Genomic DNA, 25,282 nt, shown 5'->3' with positions numbered 1-25,282 from the left:
AAGATCTGATTGCAACAGTTACCATCTTTAGCAGGTGCCCTCTGCAGCCTCTTGGTAGACAAAGTCCCTTCTATCTTTCTCTCTCCAAAGCTCGGGCTGAGTCTTCTGGGATCTTTTCTTGGCTCTACACTCAGCATCAAACACCTGGTTACTATATAAACTCCTCACATACCAAGGCTAAAAATAAAGGCCATGAACGCTAGAGTGAGTGGAAGATGAATGTTTAAATCCACGACTTTTATGCAACTGCGCAAGGTATCCATTGAGACCCTTTCAAGGATCTTTAATCAATTCCCTAGCAGGCCTGGCTCCCTGGACCTCATTACCTCAGACCCTGGAGATAAAAGAAAAAGGGGTGAGGAGACTGGTCTTGTGACATACCGGGATGGGAAGCCCAGAGGATGCCATGCACCAACCATTGGTGAAGAATATGGAAAAAGTTTTGAACCAATTCCACTGCTTTGGGAAAGCAGAGTGGGTGCTATTGATAATGTTTTTTGTGTGATAGGGCATAACTCCAGTTAATGCACACTGGATAATTGCATTCACTTTACAATCATAAGTGAATTTAAAAAGGGATTTTTAAATTGAATGCGTACTCCATCACCCAGGGGAGGAAGGAAATCAGGCTAGGTTCTTGGAAACACTGGGATGTTATTGATGATTATTCTGGGTGCTCAGGTAACCCTATATGCTCCTGATTCCTGACTACTCTCAGGGACTTCGTCTCCTCTTCCTGTCTCTGATCCACGTCTCCTCTTCCTGTCTCTGATCCACTCAGAACTCAGTCCTTTGATTCCAGACATCCAGGAGCTAATTGGAGAAACTAATCCATTCTTGTACACTTGGGGATGAGAAGAGCCCCTGCAAAAGGTAATTAGAACTGAAAAGGAGTTTTTATGTGATTATACAAGGGTATGAAGAGTTAATCATCCATTTTTGGCCTCTGGGAAAGCTGATGAAGAAGGCATTTTAGAGAGAGAAATGAACAGGGCATTTCAGTGTTTTTATTACCCAGATAATTAGTAACCAGCTTACTTGATTTATTTTGGGAGTATAAAGGTGTAAATATTAGGAAACGCCCCCACAGTACCAAACCACTTATTATAGGTTATTTCAATTTGTTGGCCTGGCTGATGCCTTTGGAATGTGGCAAGATTCCTCTTGTGGCCGCAGTTATCTTTGGTTGAGCATGTTGTATAAACATTTAAGTATCATGAAGCAGTGTTTTTCAACTCACAGTCCCCAGATAATATGGATCAGAAACTCTTATGATACTTGTTAAAATGTAGATTTCTGGTTCTCACCCCTGCAAGACAAAATCAGAAATTTTGACATTTGTAACAGCTACAAAGGTAAAGGAATTTTCACATATCCTTGTCTTTATGACTTTTCAACTCTAATTATAGAATTTTTATCCCCTCTATAATTAATAGTATATCTGTACTTTTAGCATAGAATTTGTTCCAAAATATGGTTACCTATTGTATTAGTTTGCTAGGGATGCTATAACAAAATACCAAACTGAGTAGCTTAACAACAGAAATATTTTTCCTTTTTGCAGTTCTGAAGGCCAGCAAAATCTAAAATTAAAGTGTTAACAGATTTGTTTTCTCCTGAGACTTCTCTCCTTGTTTGCACATGTCCACTTTCTCGCTATGTTCTTCAATGCCCTTTTCTCTATGTGTGTGTGCCCCTGTTTTCTTCTTGGGCATCCAAATTTACTCTTCTTACAAGGACACCAGTATATTGAATTAAGGCCCACCGTGTTGGTCTAATTTTAACTTAAATACCCCTTTTATGCCTATATCATACTTTCTGTCACTCATTTATTCATCAATTTAGTAAATATTTTCTAACCAAAGTAATATTTTGCATATAATAAAATCATACATTTTATTTTCTGCCTCTCACATGTAATATTTATTTATAGCCTCTGAGGCAAAGTTCTGGGAGAAGAGAGCTGGTATTAGATGTGTTTTGGCAGAAACTTGATTTGAATGCCAGATATTCGGAAAGAGAGAGAGAAAAAAAAGCTAGAGAAAAAAAAGCTTGAGAAAGATATTTGATTAATATTTGAAATAGCTTTAATTAGAAAGAGTACAGAGATTCATCAATATTACAGAGAAGATAACCTTATGTGCTTTACATTTCAAACACGAAGTTTCTGTAAGGACAAAACAAGATATGATGTGGGGAAACTAGAATTCAGAAAGTCTAAAGGGCACAATGCCAAAAAGTTCAGTTTTCACGGTAAGATGTGACTCTGAGTCCTCATCCATTAGATATGTGATATTGATTACAGTAATTTATCTCATTGAACCTACTGTATAAAAGTGTTGTGCAAGAATTAAAGAAGAAATTGACTCTTTTATTAAATAGTAAGATAGCACTGAATATAGTTTGAGAAAATTAAAATTTTAACAGCATGTTTGATGTTCAATGTCTTACTAGACAAACATTACAATCATTTAAAAATGTGTGTTAGAAACATACCTTTCAATTAACATTCAGGTGAAAACATACTTAAAATGGAAAAATCAGAGCCTGTTTAACACAAATTAGCATTTATTATGGTGAAGGCAATCAAGAATAAAGTAGTTTGGGGATGAAAAAAGAGGCTCTCTGATGAGAAAAAGCCGTATCTACCGCAAAAACAGTGCAAATAAGAGAAAAATAGGTGTCCTGTGTCCCCACACTGCTCCCAGGGAGTGTCATGTAAGACATGGTGTTTAAAATAGGGAGTAGGAGGTGAAAATGAGAACAGTACCCATGACTGAATCTGCACCTGTGCCACTAGGCAATACATGTAGTTTTCAGTTACACCAGAGCAGGCCAGGTTCATGTTACTTTTGTATAGACAGAGGAATAGGTCAGAATGCTCAGTCTGTAAGAAAAGAACTGTCTTAGAAGGACAGGGAGGGAGAAAACAAGGGCCAGGCTCTTGGTCCAAAACCAACCAACCAACCAACAAAACAAAACAAAATAGTCTCTCCTCTTGGACTCTGGAAAGATTGAGCTGTGAAGTGTACTTTAATGGTGAGAAATGACTTCCAAATTATCCAAGGTCATTGTGAGAAAACTTAAGACTCTATGAAGAAGAAAATGTGGATGAAGACCACATCAGCAGTAACCAGCAGTAACCTGGATGTCATTAAACTGGAAGACATCCAGGGCATCAGGAATGGTAGAAAAGGCAAAACCCAAGCCAGAGGCAACCAAGAGAACCAATAATTAATACATGAGCTCACAGAGGCGACAGGCATGTCTAACTATGTGTTCAGTTACCCAGGTGAGAGAGAAGATGGACATGACAAGCCAGGCAGGTACTTTCTCTGGAATGCCCATTCGAGTAAAGGCTGCAGGTTGGGTGCTGCCATTTATGAAAGATCCCATGCTTTTGTCTCTAGAGAGAAACCTCAATACCATTGGTTCAGCAGAAGGAAGTTTTGTCTGGCTTTTTCCATTGACATATTATAATGAACAAACAGAAAGTTGAATGTGCATGGTAATATGGTCTGGAAGAAAAGTTATATGTTGCCATTATTGTCCTGAACATTAGTATTTTCTTCAGAATATGTATCTTGCCTAATTTTGATCATTTTAATCGCTCCGATCTTTTTCAAATCTTGTCATTTCTGATTGTTTATTATTAAGATATTCTTAGTTCTTTTATAGTTCTATAAAGCGGTAATTTGGACTTGTTTTCTGATAGTCGCTTGCTCTACTTCTTGTTTGGCATTGTGGGAATGAGACAAGAATAAAGAGAAGCACATAAAAGGAAGATAAATAATCACTTTTCTCCAGAAAGAAATCTTAGCTAGAAAGATAAGACTATGTTCTCATTTACTTAGTGATTCCTTATGTGTTAATTTATTCATCACGTATAGGTTAAACTTTGTGTGCAGTTTTCTCCCTTTGCTCTCTCCCCTATCTCTTACTCTTTTCTCTCCCTCCTTCTCTATTTTCTCTGTCTCTTCTCTCTCCATGTCTCTTTAAAAGAACTTAATATAAATATAAAATTAAATTGATAAATTTTATTATATCTTTTTCTAAATTTTCAAACATTTTCTCATGACAACAATTATAATGAAAATGTAAGTCATTATAATTTTTAGAATTTGAAAATAAGATATATTAATATTTTAATGTACATCACATGTACTCCCACTTGACTGGCATTTCCAGGTCTAGCATGACATTTGATACTCTCAGAAGCCCAATGAAATACGTAGACAATAAACTTCCCTCATTTTATGAATGCCTAGGACAGTGCCAGGCATCACCTGGCTCACAGGATATATTTACTGACTGGTGAAGGAGATCACAGAGCCTTTCCTTGTGTGCATACATTCTCTTCTCTTTCTTGCATTCCTCTCTTCCTGAGTTCTGGTACTAGAATTCAATGTATCATATCTGACCACCGTAGCTGTTCTGTAGCTTCCCAAATCCACTCTCTTAAGTTCCCATTTGGTGAGAATCTGCAAACTGATTAAGCAACATTGTGAAAGAGGAAACTCTTTATAGTGAAATCTGCCTTCTTTCTCCCTCTATTTTTCACCACACTCTTAATTTCCTTATTTTAAAGAAAAACATTCAATTTTCAGATTTATATTTCTAAACACATTCATGAAAAGAGAAACTTGAAGGGTTGGAGTGTGGCTTCCTAATACTTTGTAGAGGACACTTTGCCACTGTGTGCTTAGCATAGGAGCAAGACTGGAAAGAGTTCTGCTCACCACCCACTCCTACCTCTAGGTCTCCAGTCCCGTGCTTAGGACCTGAATGCATGTCTAGTTTTCTTTCCAAATTACCTATTTGTTTGAAGAAGTTTCACTAGACTGAGGTTTTCTGGGCTTTCCTCCATCACAGATAACTTCCTGCCATATCGCTGCATCTTAATTCTTTCTCTCCTACATCTAAATTTTGTTCTTCAGAAAAGCACAGTAAAATCCACAGCAGGAACAAAGCAAAGCCGCTAGCTTGCCTGTTTTCCTCATGCCTGAGAAGTTACTGGTTTACTTACCTGTACTGAGAAGCACGGCAAGGACAAGTGAATGAGTCTAAAAGGTGATGAGAGGGGCTTGGGTCAGAGATGGAAAAAAAAGGGAGGAAAGAGGCTATTATGTTTTGCTGATACCTAGATTTCTGTCTTTATGGGACCTTTTTGTAAGTGCTCTTTGTGGTCTTTTAAAGAAACCTAAGCCTTCTTCTCTTGGCTTCTAACATTATTCAGAGACCTTTGCCAGCCCTGAGTTTAATCCTTCCTTAATGTAAGTAGCTAGTAGAACCAAGAGTAGGCCATCTATAACTAGCTTGTGTAAGTGCTCTTTTGCTTGCTGTACCTTCCTTCCACATTGTTTCCACAATGCACTTCTACTCCTCTTATTGAGCTCTGACTATTTCTACAAGTTCCAGCTTAATTTCTTCCAACATAGTTCCATTCTAGCCACTGACACTTGGAGATTGGGCTTTACACCAAACTCATTATGACACAGAAAGGAAACCTCCATACTCTGACATGAGGCCCCAGATGTAAGAGGTGCTCAGAATATTATGGAGAATCACGGTCATAATGATAATAGCAAAGATCATATAATTAAATGCAAAGCAAGCACAGAACAATTAAATATAATTCCTTCAGTATGGTTTCAGGTAGTGTTGTGTGCAGTTCTGTCAAGGACTTTGGTTTCATTTCTCAGCCCCAAATGGGGAGAGAAATTGTATTATAAAAATCCTTTGGGTTTCATTCAAATTTTACCTATATTTAAGGTTTACCATCATATGTTGATTCTCTATAAAATATCCAAAATGAGAAGGGTAATCTTTTCTCTAATATCCTACCTAAAAAGTATACTTTAATTCAGAAAATAAAATGCTTCTAGTAGTAAATAAAAGCAGTCATTACTGGTAGGTATCAGATGTCGTCTTTGAGTGTTTACTTAGACATAACACTATAGGAACAAGTGAATATTTATTGAATTCTGTGAGTGTAGAGACAGCTAATCTTTTACGTCAAACCACTGGAGATTATTTAGATTCTGTCCTGATTTCCAAACAATATTCCATGAGCTGAGTAACACGTTGGTATTGAAGGGATAACTGACAAATGGCAGAAAACACAGGCACAGCTTGTAGGACTTTTATATTCTTACGACAAGTGGATGAAGTACCTATCTTATTTGAAAACTCTTCTTTTCCCTAGGCTCACAATTTAGATGTCATCCAAAGAGCTCTGCTATAACCAAGTTGTCCCAAATCCTGCCTTGGGGCCTCAGTCTAGCAAAGAGAGAAGGATACTGACTTTCCCAAAAGAGGCCCAGTATGAGTAAGTGGACTTGGTTGTAAACATGGATAAAGTACAATAAAACACAATAAAATAAAATAAATGACAGTGACAGATCAGTGAGGGATTCCAGTCATGCACTGGCCAAAGGCTCATGACTTCATCCAGTATGGAAACACTGTACTAAGAAAAAGTGTAGTTACAGAAGGTTTCTAATTTGGGACACATATGCATGCATGTGCATATCTACATGGTTTCGCTTGTGTGAGCATGTAAGCATTGTCATGCAGTGCATGTGTCTTATCAAAAACTCGGTATTTCATTAGGATGTATATTTGTATGAATCTACATATTTAAAATACCTGAGCTATTGTGTACCTTTGTATGTATTCACGATCATATGCACTTATTTAAAGTTATGCAAAAGTGGTTATGTCTACAGTTGTTTTCTTTGGTGTTTTATTCACAGGGAAAGAAGAAACTCTAAAAAGATCTTTTTTAATTTTAAAAAAGTTTTATTAAATGTTATTGCTTTTAAAAATTTTGTATAATTTTAAAGGGTACAAGTGTAGTTTTGTTACATAGATATATTGCATAGTGGTGAAGTCTGGGCTTTTAGTGTAACTATCACTCAAGTAATGTGTATTGTATCCATTAAGTAATTTCCCATGCCTTACTGCCATCCCATTCTCCCACATTTCTGAGTCACTAGTGTTTATTATTTCAAACACTATGTCCAGGTGTAAACATTATTTAGCTTTCACTTATAAGGGAGAACATGTAGTATTTGACTTTCTGTTTCCGAGATGTTTCACTTAAGATAATGGCCAACAGGCATAAGAAAAAATGATCAACTTCATTGATAATTTTTTAGTGTAGGTAACTTGCTTCTAGCTCTACTAGTTAAATTTACTTCTTCTTCATGGTGAATTTCACATTTTTATGTTTTCCTTCTGGAGACTTTCCTTTTTGGCATCTAGAGTCAAGCCAAGGTAACTAGAAAGAGAAGCAATTGCTGAGTCAAAATCCTCTCCTTCTCATGACTCCACATAAAGTCATGGCAGAGAATACCTCTACCTACATGAATATATAAAGAGTTACTAAGTTCACTCCCTATGTGTCTAGATATATGTGATAATGCACAGAAATGAATTCACACAAACTGGCCAACTAGGACATATGTACCAACACAAACAAGCATGACGCAACAGATATATATGCTGAGAAATATCAAAATACACCAAGAAAGAAAAGCAGCAGTATTTGTATCTTCATGCAGACTTTGACATGGCTAGATACAGAGATGAGAGAAACATCTTACAAATAAGCATAAAATAACACATACTTTTCTTTTACCTTTTTACTCTTTTACCATCATAAATAAAGGAAGAAATCAAGCCTTTTCCCTAGTCACTCAGATAGTGAGTGATAATCCTCAATCTCAATTACATCTTTTGAGGATTATCCATGAACAATTTTGTGTTGTTTCAATTTGATAACTTCCCTTAAACTCCCAGGGCGTCTTCTCCTTTTCTCAATTTTGTGGGCATATGCTTAGTAAAGACTGTCATGAAAAGTCATTACCTGGGGTGTGGATATAGATATGTACAAATATGTTTTAAATGAATAAAATTTGTCATTATGATAAAGTAACGTAAAAATAAATAAATAAAAATATGTTTAAACAGTTAATCTTCAATGAAATTAACTGGCCAGAGAACTGAATGATGAAACTTTTGTACTGTCTTATATTTTGTCCATTCATAGTGGTTAATATTTGTTGAGAATTGCATATTTTCCAGATACTGTGTTAGAACACTACATAAATTATTTAATCTTTACAACATCCCTATGAGGAAGTAAGGTATTATAATTATTTCCTTGCTCATTCTGTAGTTGAGGAAACTGGAGAACAGAGAGGTAAGTAACATTCACCTGGTCACACTGCCTTATGTTGCACAGCCAATTGCCTTTTTGTTGACAGTCAACAGTTTATTATTTTGCCACAGCATAGCTGAAAACAAACAAACAGAAACCTGTGGGCTTTATGTCCAAAACTTCCTCTCTTCACTCTAACTTAATCCTTCCAAAAACACCTAAGTGACTTTATAAACTGAAACTTCTTAATGATGCACTGGCGAATTTGCTTGGTCTTGATGCTGTAGACAATGGGGTTCATGAGGGGTGGTACCAGCAGATACACATAGGACATGAGGAGGTGTACAACGCGGGGCAGATGTTCACCAAAACAATGCACAAGAGATAAGCCAATCATGGGGATGTAGAAGAGCAGTACAGCACAGATATGAGAGATACAGGTGTTGAGGGCTCAGAGTCGCTCCTGGCAGGATGTGAAGCTGAGCACGGTGTGAAGGATGGCGGCGTATGAGAGAAACATGAGCAGGGAGTCCACAGTGCAGGCCACAACAAAGAGCCCGTAGATGTGATTGACAGTGATGCCAGAGCAGGCCAGCTTCATGATCTCCAGGAGAAGACAATAAGAATGAGCCAGCACATGGGAGCAGCAGTACTGGAAGCGCTTCAGGAGGAATGGCAAGGGGAGGATGAGGAGGGCACTTCTAAGCACTGAGCTTAGCCCCATCTTGACAATACGTACAGGTATCAGGATGGTGGAGTAACGCAGTGGGTTGCAGATGGCCATGTAGCGGTCAATGGACATGGATAACAGAACTGATGACTCCACTAGAGACAAGGTGTGAATGAAGAAGAGCTGAGTGAAACAGGCAGGGATGCCAATCTCTCTGGCATCAAACCAGAAAATGCCCAGGACAGTGGGCTGTGTGGAAAGGCAAAGGCCTAAGTCTGTGAGAGCTAGCATGCCCAAGAAATAGTACATGGGTTCATGGAGAGTAGCATCAGTACGGATGACGTGGAGAATGGTGAGGTTCCCCAAGATAACTGTCAGGTAGATGAAGCAGAAGGGAATAGAGATCCAGCCATGGAGACCTTCTAGACCTTGGAAGCCCATCAGGAAGAAAGCGGCTCTTTGGAGGTTGCTATTATAAAGAATTGCCATAACTTTACAATCTTGGATTCAGAAACCTGCAATATAGAATGAGATTCCTGGAAAGTGACAAGGCTGAATTCTCACCCATCTAAATGTCCCAAGATCAGCCAGTAAGGAAGCATCTGCAGATGGCATAGGGGAGAACTGGGTGGGAGCTGATCTATTAGCCTTTTCTACTGGGTCTAGGAAGGAGACTTTTGATGGATGAAGAGGCAAATAGTAGTAGGCAAATCTGAAGCCTGGAACGAAGGAACATCTTGGAAGAATCTTGGACTTCAGAAAACATTTCTAGAAAAGGGGAGTTTTGGATTTCGTTCTGAGAGATATGAAGAGAGATGTGTGTCTTTAATAGCAGGGCAATTAAGCCAGGACTGGATCTAGAGATAGAGAGGCAGAAGAGATTTACACTAGGTTTGAAGCACAAGGAGCAAAGGAGAAAAATCTGAAATCACCAGGAAAAGCCTGAAATCTTTGGTTTAGAATGAGGAAACTAAATCAGAAGGCACTCAGAGTGAGTTTTGCCTGTGGGGCTGGGATTGATATGACATCTAGGTATCCAGGTCTATTCCTGTAACATCTGAACCGAGTTCTCCTTTGTTCTGCCTTCATAAATTTTATTCAATTGCATTGAAAAATGCTCTACTGAGTTATATATATACATAAGTGTAGTGTGACTAGTACATTGTTTGTCACATGCATTAAAATAATAAAAGATAACATTTCTTAAATACATTACAAGCCTGTTAATTTTGTAAGTGCCTAATGTGTATTACATCATTCAACTCTGACACCAATTCTAATTTAATTCTACAATTAAATTTAAAATCCCATGGGTTTCCTATCTTGGAAAAGTCTATGAATAGACATTTCCATTACGTAAATACCATTCAATAAGTCAAGATGGATGACAACAGAAGACACATGTGTTAGAGACCAAGTCCAGTTTGGGATGTGCTGAATTTAAAGATAAATTTCTGGTGAGAGGGTCTAGAGGATATTAAATGTAGTGATTGTGGTGTGATTGAGGGCTTGAGTTACAGGTATGCACCATGGGTATGGAGAAAATTCCTAGGAGATACAAGGTAAAAAGGAAAGACGGGGGTTCAGTTCATAAAACTAGTAACTTTTAAATGAGAGCAGGTCACAATGTTAAAACTACAAAGGAGACAGAGAATGGAGAATCAAAGAAATAGGATGAAAGTAATAGTACATAATGTCAATAAAATCAAGCCACCACTGTTGACTACAAAAAAAAAAAAAAAAAAGATGAAGTAGGAAAAGGTTTCTTTTTTTTGACATTTTACTTACAATGGCTAAGTCATTGTTAATTTTGTTGATTTTTCAGAGACTGTTTTAATAGACTGGAAAAGCATTATAAGGGCTTACCTTATTAGTGGGGTAAGGAGGATTAAGTAAAAAGTTTATATTCTGTGCCATTTCCCTCTGAGAGAAAATCTACAGATGGGTGAGAATATTAAGATTTTGTAGGAAAGAAAGATAGGAAGTTGAGGATATTCTTTCAAAAAGCTTCCTTTTTTTTTCCTGGTAAAGTCGAAGCACATTGAAGGGTCTCTACTGAAGAAAGAATATCATCCCTCTAGCTTTTGCCACTCACATTTCAAATCCAAATGAATAACAATAAAACAACATAATAATTAGTATAAGAATAAAACCATTCTTGTCTTATGATTTCAAATGAGAAGCAATAAAAGGATACCAAGAGGGATGACAAGGAAAGAGGAAGAAATAAAGGAAAGAAGTAGAGACTTGGAGGGGAACTGGGCTGTGAAGGAAAAAGAAGATATGGAAGGATTTGCAGAGTTTGCTGTGAGCAGCTTAAGCAGTGATGCAAGCCCTTATGGGATTGAGAGCATTGATTAAGTGAGAAAATGGCAACATATTTTAATAAGAAATGACAATAAAGAAGAGAAAATTTTCCATCAATAAAAGAGAGATTCAAATAAAAGTTTAAATATATGAATGACTTTTCAGCCAGCAGAGACACAGTGAGGCTGCTTTCATTCTATCTTACTCTGAGCCACTTCAGAGTATGAGAAATACCAGAAACATTTGGAGGTCATCTATTATCACATTTATGTCTCCAGACAGAGAAGAGTCATTCTACCTACCTAGTGAGAGGCTGCAATCGTAGTATTCCATCCTATTTATTTTCTCACTTTCAAAATATATTCCTTGTATATTATATTTTGGATATGGGTAAGAGGCAAGTGTACAAGGTATGAGGAAAAATAAATAAATAAAAGCACATCCTGACTCACACCCAAGAAATGGAATTGCTGCATCATCAGAGCTCACAAGCCTAGCACAGATTTGGAACTTAATAAAGTCTGCTCAATACATGTGGAATAAATGTATGAGTGACTGGATAAAAAGAGATGAAATGCAGTAGGGATTACACAGAATCCTATTGTCCATTTTCTTCTCAATGGCACTTACCTCCAGAGCAGTGGATCAGAGAAGTGTCATCTGGTTTCCTCCACTAGACTGCATGACACACCACTTTCCTTTCAGCTCTAATTTATTGAAATAAAGGAATGTCATCCTAGGGTTTATGACAGACAGAAAAGAGGTGAGCCAGGCAATGATCCTGATGAGACTCTGACTCCCTCTGGCTCGTATTCCTTATATGATTGCATACAAAGCTGTTAACTATTATCAGCATCTGTCTTTATGATCAGTCTCCAAAGTATCTTCGAAGTACAATCATGACTTTATCTTAGTATAGCGCTTAATTGTTACAAAGTGCTGTCAAATCCACTCTAATTGTCATGATACAATTTAAGGTGAGGAATGTAGAAAAACTAGTGCTTTGAATGATGAGAAAAGAGATGACAGGCAGCAAGGTTTAAACAAAATGATAAACATGACTTTTACAAGATCACACAGAATGACAAAGCTAGGACTAGAACCACAGGTCAATCTTGAGTCCATCTGCCCCTCAAAACTGCCTTGACTGACATGATGAGGGGATTCAGCAAATAGCTAAGACTGAGAGCTCAGTGTGTGGCTCAGGTTCCCTGTGCCTAGTAATCTCTGTGTTCTGACTGTTGTCTATGTGCTTCTGCTTGCAATGTATACCTGAGTCCTGACAGTTGGAGAGAAAAGGGTTTGGAGAACATACTTCCATTCAGAGCTCAGGTTTGATGGTAGCTCAGCTACAAGACTATTCCCTGTTTAGAATCAAGGCCTTTTCGAAGAGCCCAAAAGCTTCTCCTCAGGGGCCTTTCCCGAGTCTAAGAATTCCCTGATGAGTTCTCATGGCTTTTTCTGAGGATAGAGGTCACAAGAGGCTGGGAAATCCCAATTCTTGAGTAATGAGATAATAAAATCAAGTGTTAAGAGGGGAATCTATCATCTGTCATGCCTGATCTGTGGGCAAGGGATACTAAATGATACTTTCAAGATATTAGGATGTTTCTAGTTGTGCATTTCAAGTTGTAAAATTGGTTGGGAAAGACCTAGCCAGGCCTGAAGGTATTGCGGGATGGGGATGGGGGTGGGGTGGTGGGGGAGGGGAGAGAGAGAGAGAGAGAATTTACTCAGATTCCAGCACTTTCTAGTCATGTGACTATATGACCTTGGACAAATTACTTAATCTTTCTGAGATTATTTTCTTAGGTTTTAAAAAAGGAATTTTTCCTCTTTTTTTTTTTTTTTTTTTTTTTTACACACAATCTAGTACACTATCAGACATTCTTCCTGTTTCAGAGTTTACTGCTAGTATTGTAGCAGGACAAGCGGCAGACAAGACTCCTCAGACACCTTGTTATAGAAGGAAGGGATTTATTTGGCCGGGGGCATCGGCAAGACTTCAGTCTCAAGAGCCAAGCTCCCCGAGTGGGCAATTCCTGTCCCTTTTAAGGGCTCACAACTCTAAGGGGGTGAGTGTGAGAGGGTCATGACTGATTGAGCAAGCAGGGAGTACGTGACTGGGGGCTGCATGCACCGGTAATTAGATCAGAACAAAACAAGATAGGGGTTTTCACAGTGCATTCCTATACAATGTCTGTAATCTATAGGTAACAGAACCAATTAGGTCAGGGGTCAATCTTTAACTACCAGGCCCAGGGTGTGGCACTGGGCTGTCTGCCTGTGGATTTCATTTCTGCCTTTTAGTTTTTACTTCTTCTTTCTTTGGAGGCAGAAATTGGGCATAAGAAAATATGAGGGGTGGTCTCCCTTAGTATAATTTGGTTTGAGTTTAGGGAGAAGGAGAGCTCTCCTCAGCCTTCCATCTAAAACCACAGGTTTCTTAATTACCACTGGCCATTCTTTGTGTTTTCTCCACAGTACACACGTAGTTTGAGTTATAATTCAGAAATTTATACTCTAAATGTCAATTTCATATCTTCAGATGGTTCACCAACCTATTTTAACTACCAACATCTATATCAAGTGTTTTTCCAAAATCAATGTAAACAGTTGGAATAAACATCTGAACAGAAGAGCTGAAACGTAATGGATTTTAAGTAACACAATTATTTAAATAATTAGTAGAGAGAGCATTATCTTCAGTTGCCAGGATTGGAATTAATTTATACTTGTTGTCTTGGTTTCCCAACCAGTTTTAGATCTGTCTCAGATTTTTTAAATTTTCTTTTTTTTTTCACATAAGCCTTAGATAATAGCAGTAAATCGAGCTGGGATGGGTTGCTGGATATCCTCTTTGTACTTCAAAGTTCTGTTGCAGCTTCATCTAGACATATGGGATACATGTGCAGTGCACACAGTTCTCACTTTAACACATTAGTAAATCTGAAAAATGACCAGTGAGATCCCGTCTCTCTTTTCTTGACCATTTGCAGTGGAATATTAAAGCTAAAAAGACAGCAGGCAGGGATCTCACTGATACAATGAAATGTAATGGAACACAAGAATGCAAATGTAGCTAACTTTTTCCATGTCCAATTGTTGGCAGGCAATGTATTTGTCAATGCTGGCCCTTCCAGATACTTTTTTTTTTTTTTTTTAAATCAAACACTTTGGTTACTTCTTCTGCCAAAGCTTGTTAAGTGAATGAAACTACTAACTACAAGTAGTCTGGAGTCAAAAAGAAATTATTTAAGTAAACCCAAAAATATGTGCAGGAGAGAAAAACCAATGTGTTTAGTGTTTATCATTTATTTGAATGGTATGACTTATTTCACTATTTGAGAACATTATTTTGTAATAAACTCATTAGCTGCAAAGAGTTTGGCAAATGAAAGTTCATGCTTCAAATTTACTCTATTTCTGTTTCTCAGAAAAAATGATAATGAATTCAAACTTTGTACAAAATGTTTGATATCATGTAGTATGGTGTCAAACTGTGGTGGCCAAATTGACATAATCAATCACATGACAATAAGAAGAAAAAAAATAGCATCAAGGTCAAAAGTTTGTGGATTTTCTTCAGAACACCGTATATAAAGGTGCTTATCCACAGCTACTGAAGGTAGATTCACATGTTATGCTATAAATTCATAACTTTTCAATTAGATTGAATAACTGTTCATTCAAATTAATTTTACTCCCTTTGTTTTGCAGTTTTTCTAGTCATTGTGAAATAGAAGGGATAGCTGTTGTGAGGTTGGCTCCAGTAGCAAAAGCTAGATTATGTTAATTCTGACTCAGTATTTAGATGCTTTAGATAGAAAAATCAGTTAATTTTATGTTTAATTATGTTATTCTAATTCATTATGCAAAGTATAGTTTTTGAGCATTTTTTCTGTCCAAGTTTTATTCTGTAAAACACTTAACCTTATTGTGAATGCTATTTTTAATTTGATTAAGAAGTTCAGCATTGAAGATACAGATTTTCATGTAGCAATAGTACAAATGCATATTTTGTTTTTAGAGGACAGCAATATGATAAAAACAATCAATGCTCTTGTAAAATTGAGAAACATGTTGTTCAAAAATGTACTTGGAATAATCTTGGTGTGAACATAATTTATCACTGTATACAGACAATTCTTTCAATTTCTTTGATTTATATATACATTTATAGTAACCAAATTAGGACATTTTGTGGCAAATATTATATTAATTTAAAAAATAAAAATGTCAGCATTAAATTACAGGTTTTTTGTTGTTGTTATTGATCATCTTCAATCAGATTCTAAAGATAATCGAGTCTCTGGAGTACTACTTGGTAAATCAGTCTAATTTGGTGTAATAGATGTGAAGATGTGCTTCTCAGTCCCACTTGAAGAAACCATTTGTTGCCTAGCTCTAAAGAGTGTGGGTAGCTAATGAATGCTTCAAGGTATACCTCGGATACCCGGCTGAAGCCACAATCTTCTTGGGATGACCTAATAGTAAAAGAACAAAGTGAAGTGTCAGTGCTGGCCCCTTTCTTGCCAATGGGGGAAACTCCTTTTTTGAGCCATCTTTGCTCATAAGCTCCCATTTGGGCTGACAGAAACTTTACCATCTCCGAATCATGGTCTAATGGCTCCACCTACCCAATCCTCATTCTGCCCCTTCTACTTCACACATATAAAGACTTTGCCTTACTATGCCTTTGCTCAAAACAAAATAGACGTCTTTATTCAAAGTATTGAAAAGTTGGATTACCCCCAAATTTAGATTTAATACTGTTAGCAAACTGAAATTATTTGCTAACTCAAGGCTTGTTTACTAAACTTGTACATGGTTATAGATTGCTTAACTCTTAGAGGAGATTTTTACACTCAAAAATAGTTTTTGATTAAAACTATTTTACTGGTTAACATTTCTCAATTAATAAATACTATATAAATAATATTTACATATATACTTTTATTTCTTTTTGCAGCCTTGTTTATTCTCAAATGTGTCTAATTGTTAATTTTAAATCATTTTAATTATTAAAGAGTAGTTGAAGTATTTTAAGAAATTAGGAAAACTCTAAGTATAGATATAGCTAAAGATAACTTATAAGGCTAAAGGTGAAATTAGCACTATTGTAAAAACTCATAGTAGAAAGATAGATAGATATATATTTGTAAGAGAGGGAGAGAGAGAGAGACAGAGAATATTGCAAGCTTGAATTTTTTGAGGAAGATAAATGTTCAATATCAGAAATTCCATCAACTAATATGATATTCTGTGACTGGATGAGTATGAAGAGCAATGTGAGACAGGTTCTGGAAGGGTTATCAATGGGGAGTTATGTAAAATCCTTTTGCAGATTACCTGGGTGATCTATCAGCATTTAGTTTCTGAATTGGTAAACATCCCACTTAGTATTGTCCTGCCTCATATGCAGGTAGTGTCTCTTTTTTAAGGCAGGAAGATATGAAATTTAGTTTTGGGTAACTTGCATTAAGTTTTGATAGAGAGAAATGGCATTTTTCTTAGAAATGAGAATGCAGTAGGTCGGTAGCATACATATAGAAGGCTTTATGTCAGGTGGCAAATAATAGGAATAATTCTCATTTTACTGTCTTTTAAGGAGGAAGCATGAGGATTGGGAGTATATAGGGAGACTAAAGAAGCTGGCACATGTTCAGTTCTTTTCTACTCCCTATCATCCTGCTTTCTTGGTTCGGGAGAAAAATGAAAGTAGCAGCTCAACAAGAATGCAAAGTAACCATATTTTAAGTCATATTTGATGATCAGCTGAAATAGCAGTTATTATGAACAACCCCTGGATGGAGCTGTTCCATTTTGAACAACTTCTGGATGGTCTCCATCAGTGCTCAGCAACAGGTAGGCACAGACACACAGGTGGAGGTCTACACTGATTCGTCATTTGCAGTTCGTGAAACTGACTATGAAACTAAATAAACAATCATTCTGTTCTGTGTTGGAGAAACGGCAGCTCCAAATTATGTATCACATCCCCCATCAAGAGATGGAATGTATTTCTCTTCCTTTGAATCTGAGCTTGTTCCATTCATGTATAACTAACAGATGCAATGGAAATGACCCTTTATTTGTTGCAGCTATAGTCCTTAACAAGACTAGAAGTTTCTATCCTGTTTCCTGGTATATTCTCTTTTGTTCTTGAAAGCAGTTTTTCTTGGAAACCAGCTAACATGCTCATAGAAGCCTAAGCTACTTGGAGTGGCATATGTAGGAGCTTAGCTGAACTCAGCAAGCATCAGCTGCCAGCTTTGGGAATGAACCACATTCAAAGTGTATCCTCTGTCCCATTGAAGGTGTCCAGTTGGTACTATGTGGAGAATAGACAAGATATCCCTGCTGAGCTCTGCACAAATTACACAGCTTTGGTCAAATACATAATTGTTGTTGTTTTGGGTCACTTAGCTTTGGAGTGGTTTGCTATCCAGCTATTTCTGAACATGGTTCCTGGTCAAGAAACCTAATTTTCTTTGTAGTCAAATCAAGTCCCTAAAGTCACTGTCTCAGTTTCTCTGACCTTTTGGCTTTACTTACTACTCTCCTCTGTCAAAATACACATCATTTTCACTAGTTTCTCTCAAGATCTTTATTATGTGTTTATTCACGGCATTATAAAAATAAAATTTAATAGTCTTGTTTACAATCTAAGACAAACATTGGCATTGAAGCATGTGTTGGACACAGATAAAACAAACAATGACATGAATAAGTTATGAGAAAACCTTATTTCTCTATGATGTTAAATTGTATGTATGGTTTTCTAAAAGTGTTACAGAAAGCTGAAAATATCTCTGTAGAATATCATAGGAAAATATTTAAAAGTATTGGGAGAATAATAAAATTTGGAGTAATTATTATAAACTGAGGATTAAAGATGACAATATGTGTGTATTTGTGTGTGTGGTTTTTGTGACTCTATATATGTTATCTCAATGTTTGCTAAGTGTTCACTCATTTATTTATTCAAAATTATTTGTGTTCATACCGTGGGCTATTCAATGTGCTCACAACCGGTATGAAGTAGTAAAAAGGCAGACAATCACTAGTCTCCTGGGATTCACATTCTAATATCAAATAATTGTTTAAGGTCCTATAAACACAGGTTATATATGCAAAAACAACACCTATGACTCTAGGATTACAAGGCAATTTACATGGTATGTAAAATGATTAATAAAGATGGAAAGATTGATATTTAAGAGAAATTTAAAAGTCTATTTAGGCTGGAAACGGTCAGGGAAGGCTTCAAAGTGAAAATGCAGTCTTACTTAGAAAAAAGATTGAGGAAAATAGTTATATCTTCACCAATTATTTTTAAATTACAAAAGAGATAATCTCTAGAGAGTGGGTATAATTAGCTAATTCTAAGAGCTGGGAGTAAAATATATATGCAGAAAAAGTTTAAAAAGCAATAGCCAGAGCTAAGAATGTACCCATGAGAAGATAAAGTATTTTTTTGTAATATGCGCCACCAAAATAAACAATTGAGATATGGTCATTTGGGGTTCTTTAAAAAAATACCCTTTGTAATAATGTAATTGACTAGTATGACTCCAGAATAATAGCTTTTGTAGTTTGAATTTACATCCATCCAAATATGCAGTTAATATACATATTTTAAAAATTTTTAAGTCTGTGCAAGGTGACCTCGAATTAGGTCAAACATTGCATCATCAACAAAACTTGAAGAAATAATTTAGCTCTTCTCATAATAGGCATTTGTTTGCTACAAATATAAAAAAAAGTAGGAGAATACATTTTTATAGGTATTTTTTCATATTATTTTATTGGCATGTACTTTAAAAAGCAGGAAGCAGATGCTTCCAGTCTTCCTTTAAGGCTTAAATTATTGGATGTACAATCTTAGAATCAGAGAGCTGAAGTAATTTTCACAAACTCACAGGGGCATAAGGGCACTTAGGGTACTGAATATCAAAAGTCATTCATTCTATGAACTCTATCTGACTATAAAATACAAGACCATAAATACATGACTATAAAATAAAATATAATATACTCTAGTATATTACACTTTCTTCCAGTGAAACATTCAACATCTATTTAGTTGCCACATTAGATTCATTCCCTTTCTCATTCTTTTGGTCAACTTCTTTTTGGACAAAGTTTCCCCACAACCTTTTCTCGGATTTGATGGGTCTTCACACAGTACACAATGGGATTCAACAGGGGTGGAACCAGCAGAAAAATATCAGCCATGAGGACATGGATCATAGGAGACACATCCCTGGCACACCAGTGGAGCATGGCAGTACTCAGCATGGGCACATAGAAGATAAGCACAGCACAGATGTGAGATATGCACATGTTGAGGGCCTTGCTGTCTGGGGGTAGCAATTCCCAGTACAGCCCTTAAAATCATAATGTAGGAGAAGATAGTAAACACCAAGTCCAGCATAGTAGAAAGTGCTGCACAGAGTCCATAGACAACATTGACTCTGTTGTCAGAACACGCCAGCTTCACGACATCCTGGTGGAGACAATAAGAGCGGGAGAGCAGGTTTCGATGACAGTATCCCAGCCTTTGCAAGAGAAAGGGCAGTGGAAGGATCAAAAGAACATTCTTGGAGGTCAGAAAAAAACCGTTTTGATGACTCTGGGACTAGTTAAGATAGTGCTGTATCTCAAAGGATTGTGGATTGCCACATACCGGTCAAATGCCATTACAGACAGTACAGAGGCTTCACCGACTATAGACAGATGGATAAAAAATTCCTGGGCAAAGCATGAAGCTGCATGAATTTCACGGACATCAAATAGGAATAGTCCCAAAGTGGTGGGTAAGGAAGAGAGAGACAGCCCTAGGTCAGAGATGGAGAGCATAGAAAGCAAATAGTATGTAGGTTCATGGAGGCTTTGCTCTGTCTTGATAAAAAAGAGGATGGTAAAATTACCCATCAAAGAAAGAAGGTACATGGATAAGAAAGGAATGGATATTCAGATGTGACTTTTCTCCAGTCCAGGGATCCCAATAAGGAGGAATCTAAGGACTTCCATTTTTGTGTCATTAAGAGGAGACATGACACATAGGAAGATGCTTTACTAGGTGCTTACCTCAGTGCAGTTGGAAATTTCTTAAACGAAGTTATGGTAGAAGATATTGCTTTCTGTCACATTATAGATACTAAGAGTAGACAATTCTTAATGTCAAACATTTATATTTCTACTGTCAGTTCAGACTGAAAAAAAAAAAAAAGAAAAGAAAAGAAAAAGAAAGCCAAACATAAAAGCACATGGGAAGAATATGAGTTACTTCCTCACCCAGGAGTTTGTTGGAATTTGTTAAATTATCAAACAACTTAGGCTTTGCACACTTAACAATTCCAGACAATCCTTTGACTACATGAAAATACTCATGTCTCAATCTCATGAAACCAGTTATCTTATTTCAATTTTATAAAAACATCTTATTTCAATTTTATAAAAACTTCTTGAGCAAGGAAAGCAAAATTTTGAAGGAAACAGCACAGTTTACTCTGGATTAGGAGGGAAATTAACAAATTATCCCAAACCTATAATCATACCAACGTATATGTATAGGATGAACATTTCAAGTAATAGCAGAACTGGAAGTTCATAATTACATGATCTTGGGGTTAAAAAAAAAAAAAAAACCTTTAGAAAATATGTAGTCTGACCCTCCTTCCTATACAGAAGGTAGTCTAAATCATGCTGAATGGGTAGTGATCCTCCAATACATCCTAACTTCTCCCCAGTATTAGCATATTAACTAATACCTAAAGCCTTCTACTTCATGGTTGAATACTCAGATTAGTTTTCTTCCTTGAATTGAGTTGATATATGTTTCTTAAATTTGTTTATCTTATTTTCTCTTCAGGTTCGTAATCTAGTCCCATTTACACAAAATAGCTTCCTTATTATTTTCCTGATTTATTATTTGACGTCTGTCTTCTCCCTTAACTAGAATATAAGGGGAGAGAATCATGTTTACACTGTTCACTGTTCCATTTCTAACACCTTGCATAGTAAATGGAAATTAGTTGTAGCTCCAAAATTATTTATTTAATGGAATATCATTTACCAAAGTTAAAGATGGTAATAATTTCCCCCATTCTTCAGGCTACATTTCACTTATTTAATCAAATAAAATGTGTCTGATTTTTACCTCTTGGTTTGTCTTATTTTAGAGTCCTCATTTAGTGCTTCTCAGACAGCAAAATGTATTAGCTCTTCTTAACATCTCAGAATACAGTTCATTGGCTGTTTTCCTAAAAGAGTGGCTATCTTTTCCAAAGTTGTTATCTGCATAGATTGTATTTTCCATTATTATGATCATTTAGGAATTATTAACTCTCTATTTAAACAGGCAATTTCCCTCATTTTTAATTACCTGTCAATGTTGGATTCAGACTTTTCTAAGGATATTGACAGTATGGGAAAACCTTGGCTCCAAGGAAAGTATAATTTCTTAGTGCTTATGGGGTTATTGGCTGCTTTGTTGGGAGACTTTTTCCTTCTTCATAACCTCTCAATGTGCCCAAAGTTCTATCCCAGGACCTTGTTTCCTTGGATATCCATAGCTTACTAAGAATAAATATTTGGAACTTAAGAGAAAGGTCAAGCCACAGATCATGACATAATATACGTCACTTACACATTTACACATCCTCTGAAACTTCTTATCTAAGCCACATAACTTGCTTTCTTTACTGTACTATCTAAAAGAATCTTATGTCAATAAACTGTGGCCATTTGTGTTCTGGCATTTGTCTCACCATTGTCTTAAAGATTGCATGCATTATTCTTTAGCGGTAGTCACTATTGAGATTTAATTCAAATATATAGAACAAACACCCAAAAATGCAATTATTGTACTATATATTATATTTTAACTTGTAGATAGTAATATGCTATTTTGATTAATGATATATAGGTTTTCTCACTTAGATTATTATTTTGTCCATTTTATATATTAAAAACCCCACAAAATCTTAGAGAGGCACAGTGACTTAAGGTAGAATCAAGTGATAATATAGATATACATCCTTCTCACACATATCATACAGACTGGGCATGCCTGGATGGACATTCCTAATACTTCCCCAGACACATAATCCCACCAAAGTGTACACTCTGTCTCTCCTTGAAAATTCTGCAATATGCTTAATCTCCACGACACGTAATTTCCTCTTGTTAATTTGACATTTAGTCCATCCTTTCAGAATCCAAACAGAAGATGTAACGCAAATTATTTCAGATATTTTGAAAAAGTAGAATTTTGTCTTAGCATTTTAAAATCAGTGTGATACTTTGCTATGAAGTCAGTGATAAGAAAGTGATCAGAAATAGGAAAGAATCTTTTAAGCTCCTCTTTTATGCTAATAGGCACTGTTTTATGAAGCTCTAAGAGCCCCCTGGGATGCCTACGAGCAGGGGCTGTTTGAAAGAATAACACAATACTTTATAGAAAATCTTCTAAAGATTAACTCAAGGAACACAAATCTAGGGCTGAACTCATAATGCAGGCTTTGGCTAAGAAAACTGCATGTGATCAGAAGTTGGAGGTCATATTCAAACCCAGCCCCTGTTCATTAGCTCTTGACCTTGCTCATTTTCCCCTCGCTATAATTAGCCAGGGGATGCTAATCAGCTAGTTGTTTTAGAGTCCCAAGTTCTAAAAGAGATCAGATCATTAATAGTGCACGCTCATTTCCCTCCAATTAGAAATTATACTCCCCTGTCTATATGCTTATTGACCATTTACATCTCCTCTTTTGAAGTATCTGTTCAAGGCTTTTGTTCTTTTTCTGTTGGATTATATACCTTTTCCACATTTATTTAAATAAAGAATGATTTTTTATATATGCAGGATATGCCATTTGCTAGCTAAGCATAGCATATTTATTATTTATTCTCTCACTCTATCACTTGCCTCTTTAGTCCCTTAGTCAATCCTGTTTATCCAATCAATAGAATCAGTCATGATATTTTATGTAGATGTACACTACCTGTACTTTGTAGGCAGAAGATTTTCTTTGTAACAAGAATGAACAAGCCATGGGCAAGCAACCACATATAGCCAGCCTGTCTTTTCAGTGTAAATCATATCCAATTTACCTACTGTAATGCACTTATATTCTAATTAGACATGTGGAAATTAGAAAGAGACAAATTCATTATGGATTTTCACTTTTCACCTGAAATCTTTGTAAGTATTCCTACCCTCTGTAAATACACAAACACATACAAGTTCTTATACACTTGGTGATAATGAATTGCTTTAGTACCATGTTTCTTAAACTTTAATGTGCAAAGAAATTATCCGAAGAGTTTATTAAAATGAATATTTTGATTGAGTAGGTTTTGAATGGGATGTAAGTTACTATATTTGTAATAAGTTCCAAGGTGGTGCTTATGCTGGTCATCCAAGACCGCCATGCTTGAGGTATGCTGCTTGACTACCATGCTACATTTTCTGTTAGATGGAAGCAAATCTGTCAATAATGTTTAATCTGCTTGGGAGGTTATTCATTTTTTATAAAAAGGAAAAAAAAAAATAGAAATAAACAAGCAAACTGTTTGCTGCAAGTTCGTTTTTTTTAAGAGTAAAACCTGCTGGATGTGGTGGCTCACGCCCGTAATCCCTGCACTTTGGGAAGCCGAGGCGGGCACATCACGAGGTCGGGAGATTGAGACCATCCTGGCTAACATGGTGAAATCCCGTCTCTACTAAAAATACAAAAAATTAGCTGGGTGTGGTGGCGGGCACCTTTAGTCCCAGCTACTCAGGAGGCTGAGGCAGGAGAATCACTTGAACCCGGGAGGCAGAGGTTGCAGTGAGCCGAGATCGTGCCGCTGCACTCCAGCCTGGACGACAGAATGAGACTCCATCTCAAATTAAAAGAAAAAGTAAAACCCTACTCAGACTGCTGCCAAGAAGAAGAACATGCCTGATAAAAATTGTCTTTCCTAAATTAAGTTGACTAAGGACTGCTTCTGTTGTGTCAAAATGACAATGTAGTGAGTCTTACATTAAAAAAAAAAAGTTTTAATTTTCTTTTTTCAATTATACTACATTTGTTTGTTTGTTTATTATTTATTTATTTATATACTGGATTCTCTTCAGGAGTTCTTGGATGTCTCTTTATCTTCTATTCTTGTTGCTTTATCTCCTATCTTAATGGGCCAGTTAGACCTGAATCAAAATTATAGGAGAGTGGTAATGTAGGGTATCTTTCTTTGTCTTGAATTTTGAGAGAGTGTTTTAATATTTTATCATTGACCTTTAGGCTTACTACTTTTTATTGAGAAAGGGGTTTAAGTTTTACTTTCTAAAATTAGAGTAGCTATCTTCTATTAGTTGGTTTCTAAAAATCTTTTAAAATAATGATTGGCTATTATATTTTATTGAACTATTTTTGCTTTTGTTGGGATAAAATATTTTCATCTTGCTCTTGTTGTATTTAAATGTATTTTTAAGTTCTGATTATTTTACGAATGTTAATGATCTCACAAATAACAAAAAGAGAAATTTTTCTGGCTTATTTACATGAAAAACATTCAGATATGGGCAAACCAATAGGTACAAACACACGTAGACCCACACAACTATATTATACCTTTTTAATGTGACATGTATGGGGACTCAAATTCTCAAGCAAGAATAATGCATTCAATTAATGGATTGAGTTGATTGTACACAATTAATTCAACATATTAAATAATATTTTTTTCATGGTATCAAAACTTTGTTGGCCCTGGAAAAACTAAGATGTTTAGGTTGTACAGACAAGTAGTTGCCTACTTTAAAAATTACAGTATTGTTCTCGTGTAACTCATGTATCATACAGGCATATTTTCTCCATCTAATTCACATATTCTCTATATGGACTAAGTGATGCTGTCCTTCGTCCCTTATAATTTTTTAGTGTTCCATCCCTTACAATGTTTTCCTGTAAACTTCTCACAAATGACCAATGTCCAATAGAAACAAAACAAAACAGAACACAACAAAACAATAACAACAAGACTTACTAGAATTTTTTTTAAAAGTATTTGAACTTGCCTTTTGGTGAGGTTTACATCCTTTGCATTAGTTTTTGCACATTTTCATTTTTTATTAATCGGTCTTTTAACAT

At 36.1% G+C, this 25,282-nt stretch overlaps 2 protein-coding genes across 3 annotated transcripts in view; one reads left to right on the top strand and one right to left on the bottom strand.

Annotated features, from left to right (window-relative positions):
- Positions 1-25,282, top strand: part of LOC105468643 (matrix metallopeptidase 26) — a 363,923-nt gene that overhangs the window by 286,105 nt on the left and 52,536 nt on the right. The window lies entirely within an intron of this gene.
- Positions 8,364-9,323, bottom strand: LOC105468647 (olfactory receptor family 51 subfamily G member 1). The gene is given in 1 exon segment (XM_011718843.2): positions 8,364-9,323. A coding segment is annotated over 1 exon segment (960 nt).

This window comes from Macaca nemestrina, chromosome 12, assembly GCF_043159975.1.
Source record: "Macaca nemestrina isolate mMacNem1 chromosome 12, mMacNem.hap1, whole genome shotgun sequence".
Taxonomy (NCBI): Eukaryota; Metazoa; Chordata; class Mammalia; order Primates; family Cercopithecidae; genus Macaca; species Macaca nemestrina.
This window is presented reverse-complemented; position numbering and strand designations above follow the sequence as displayed.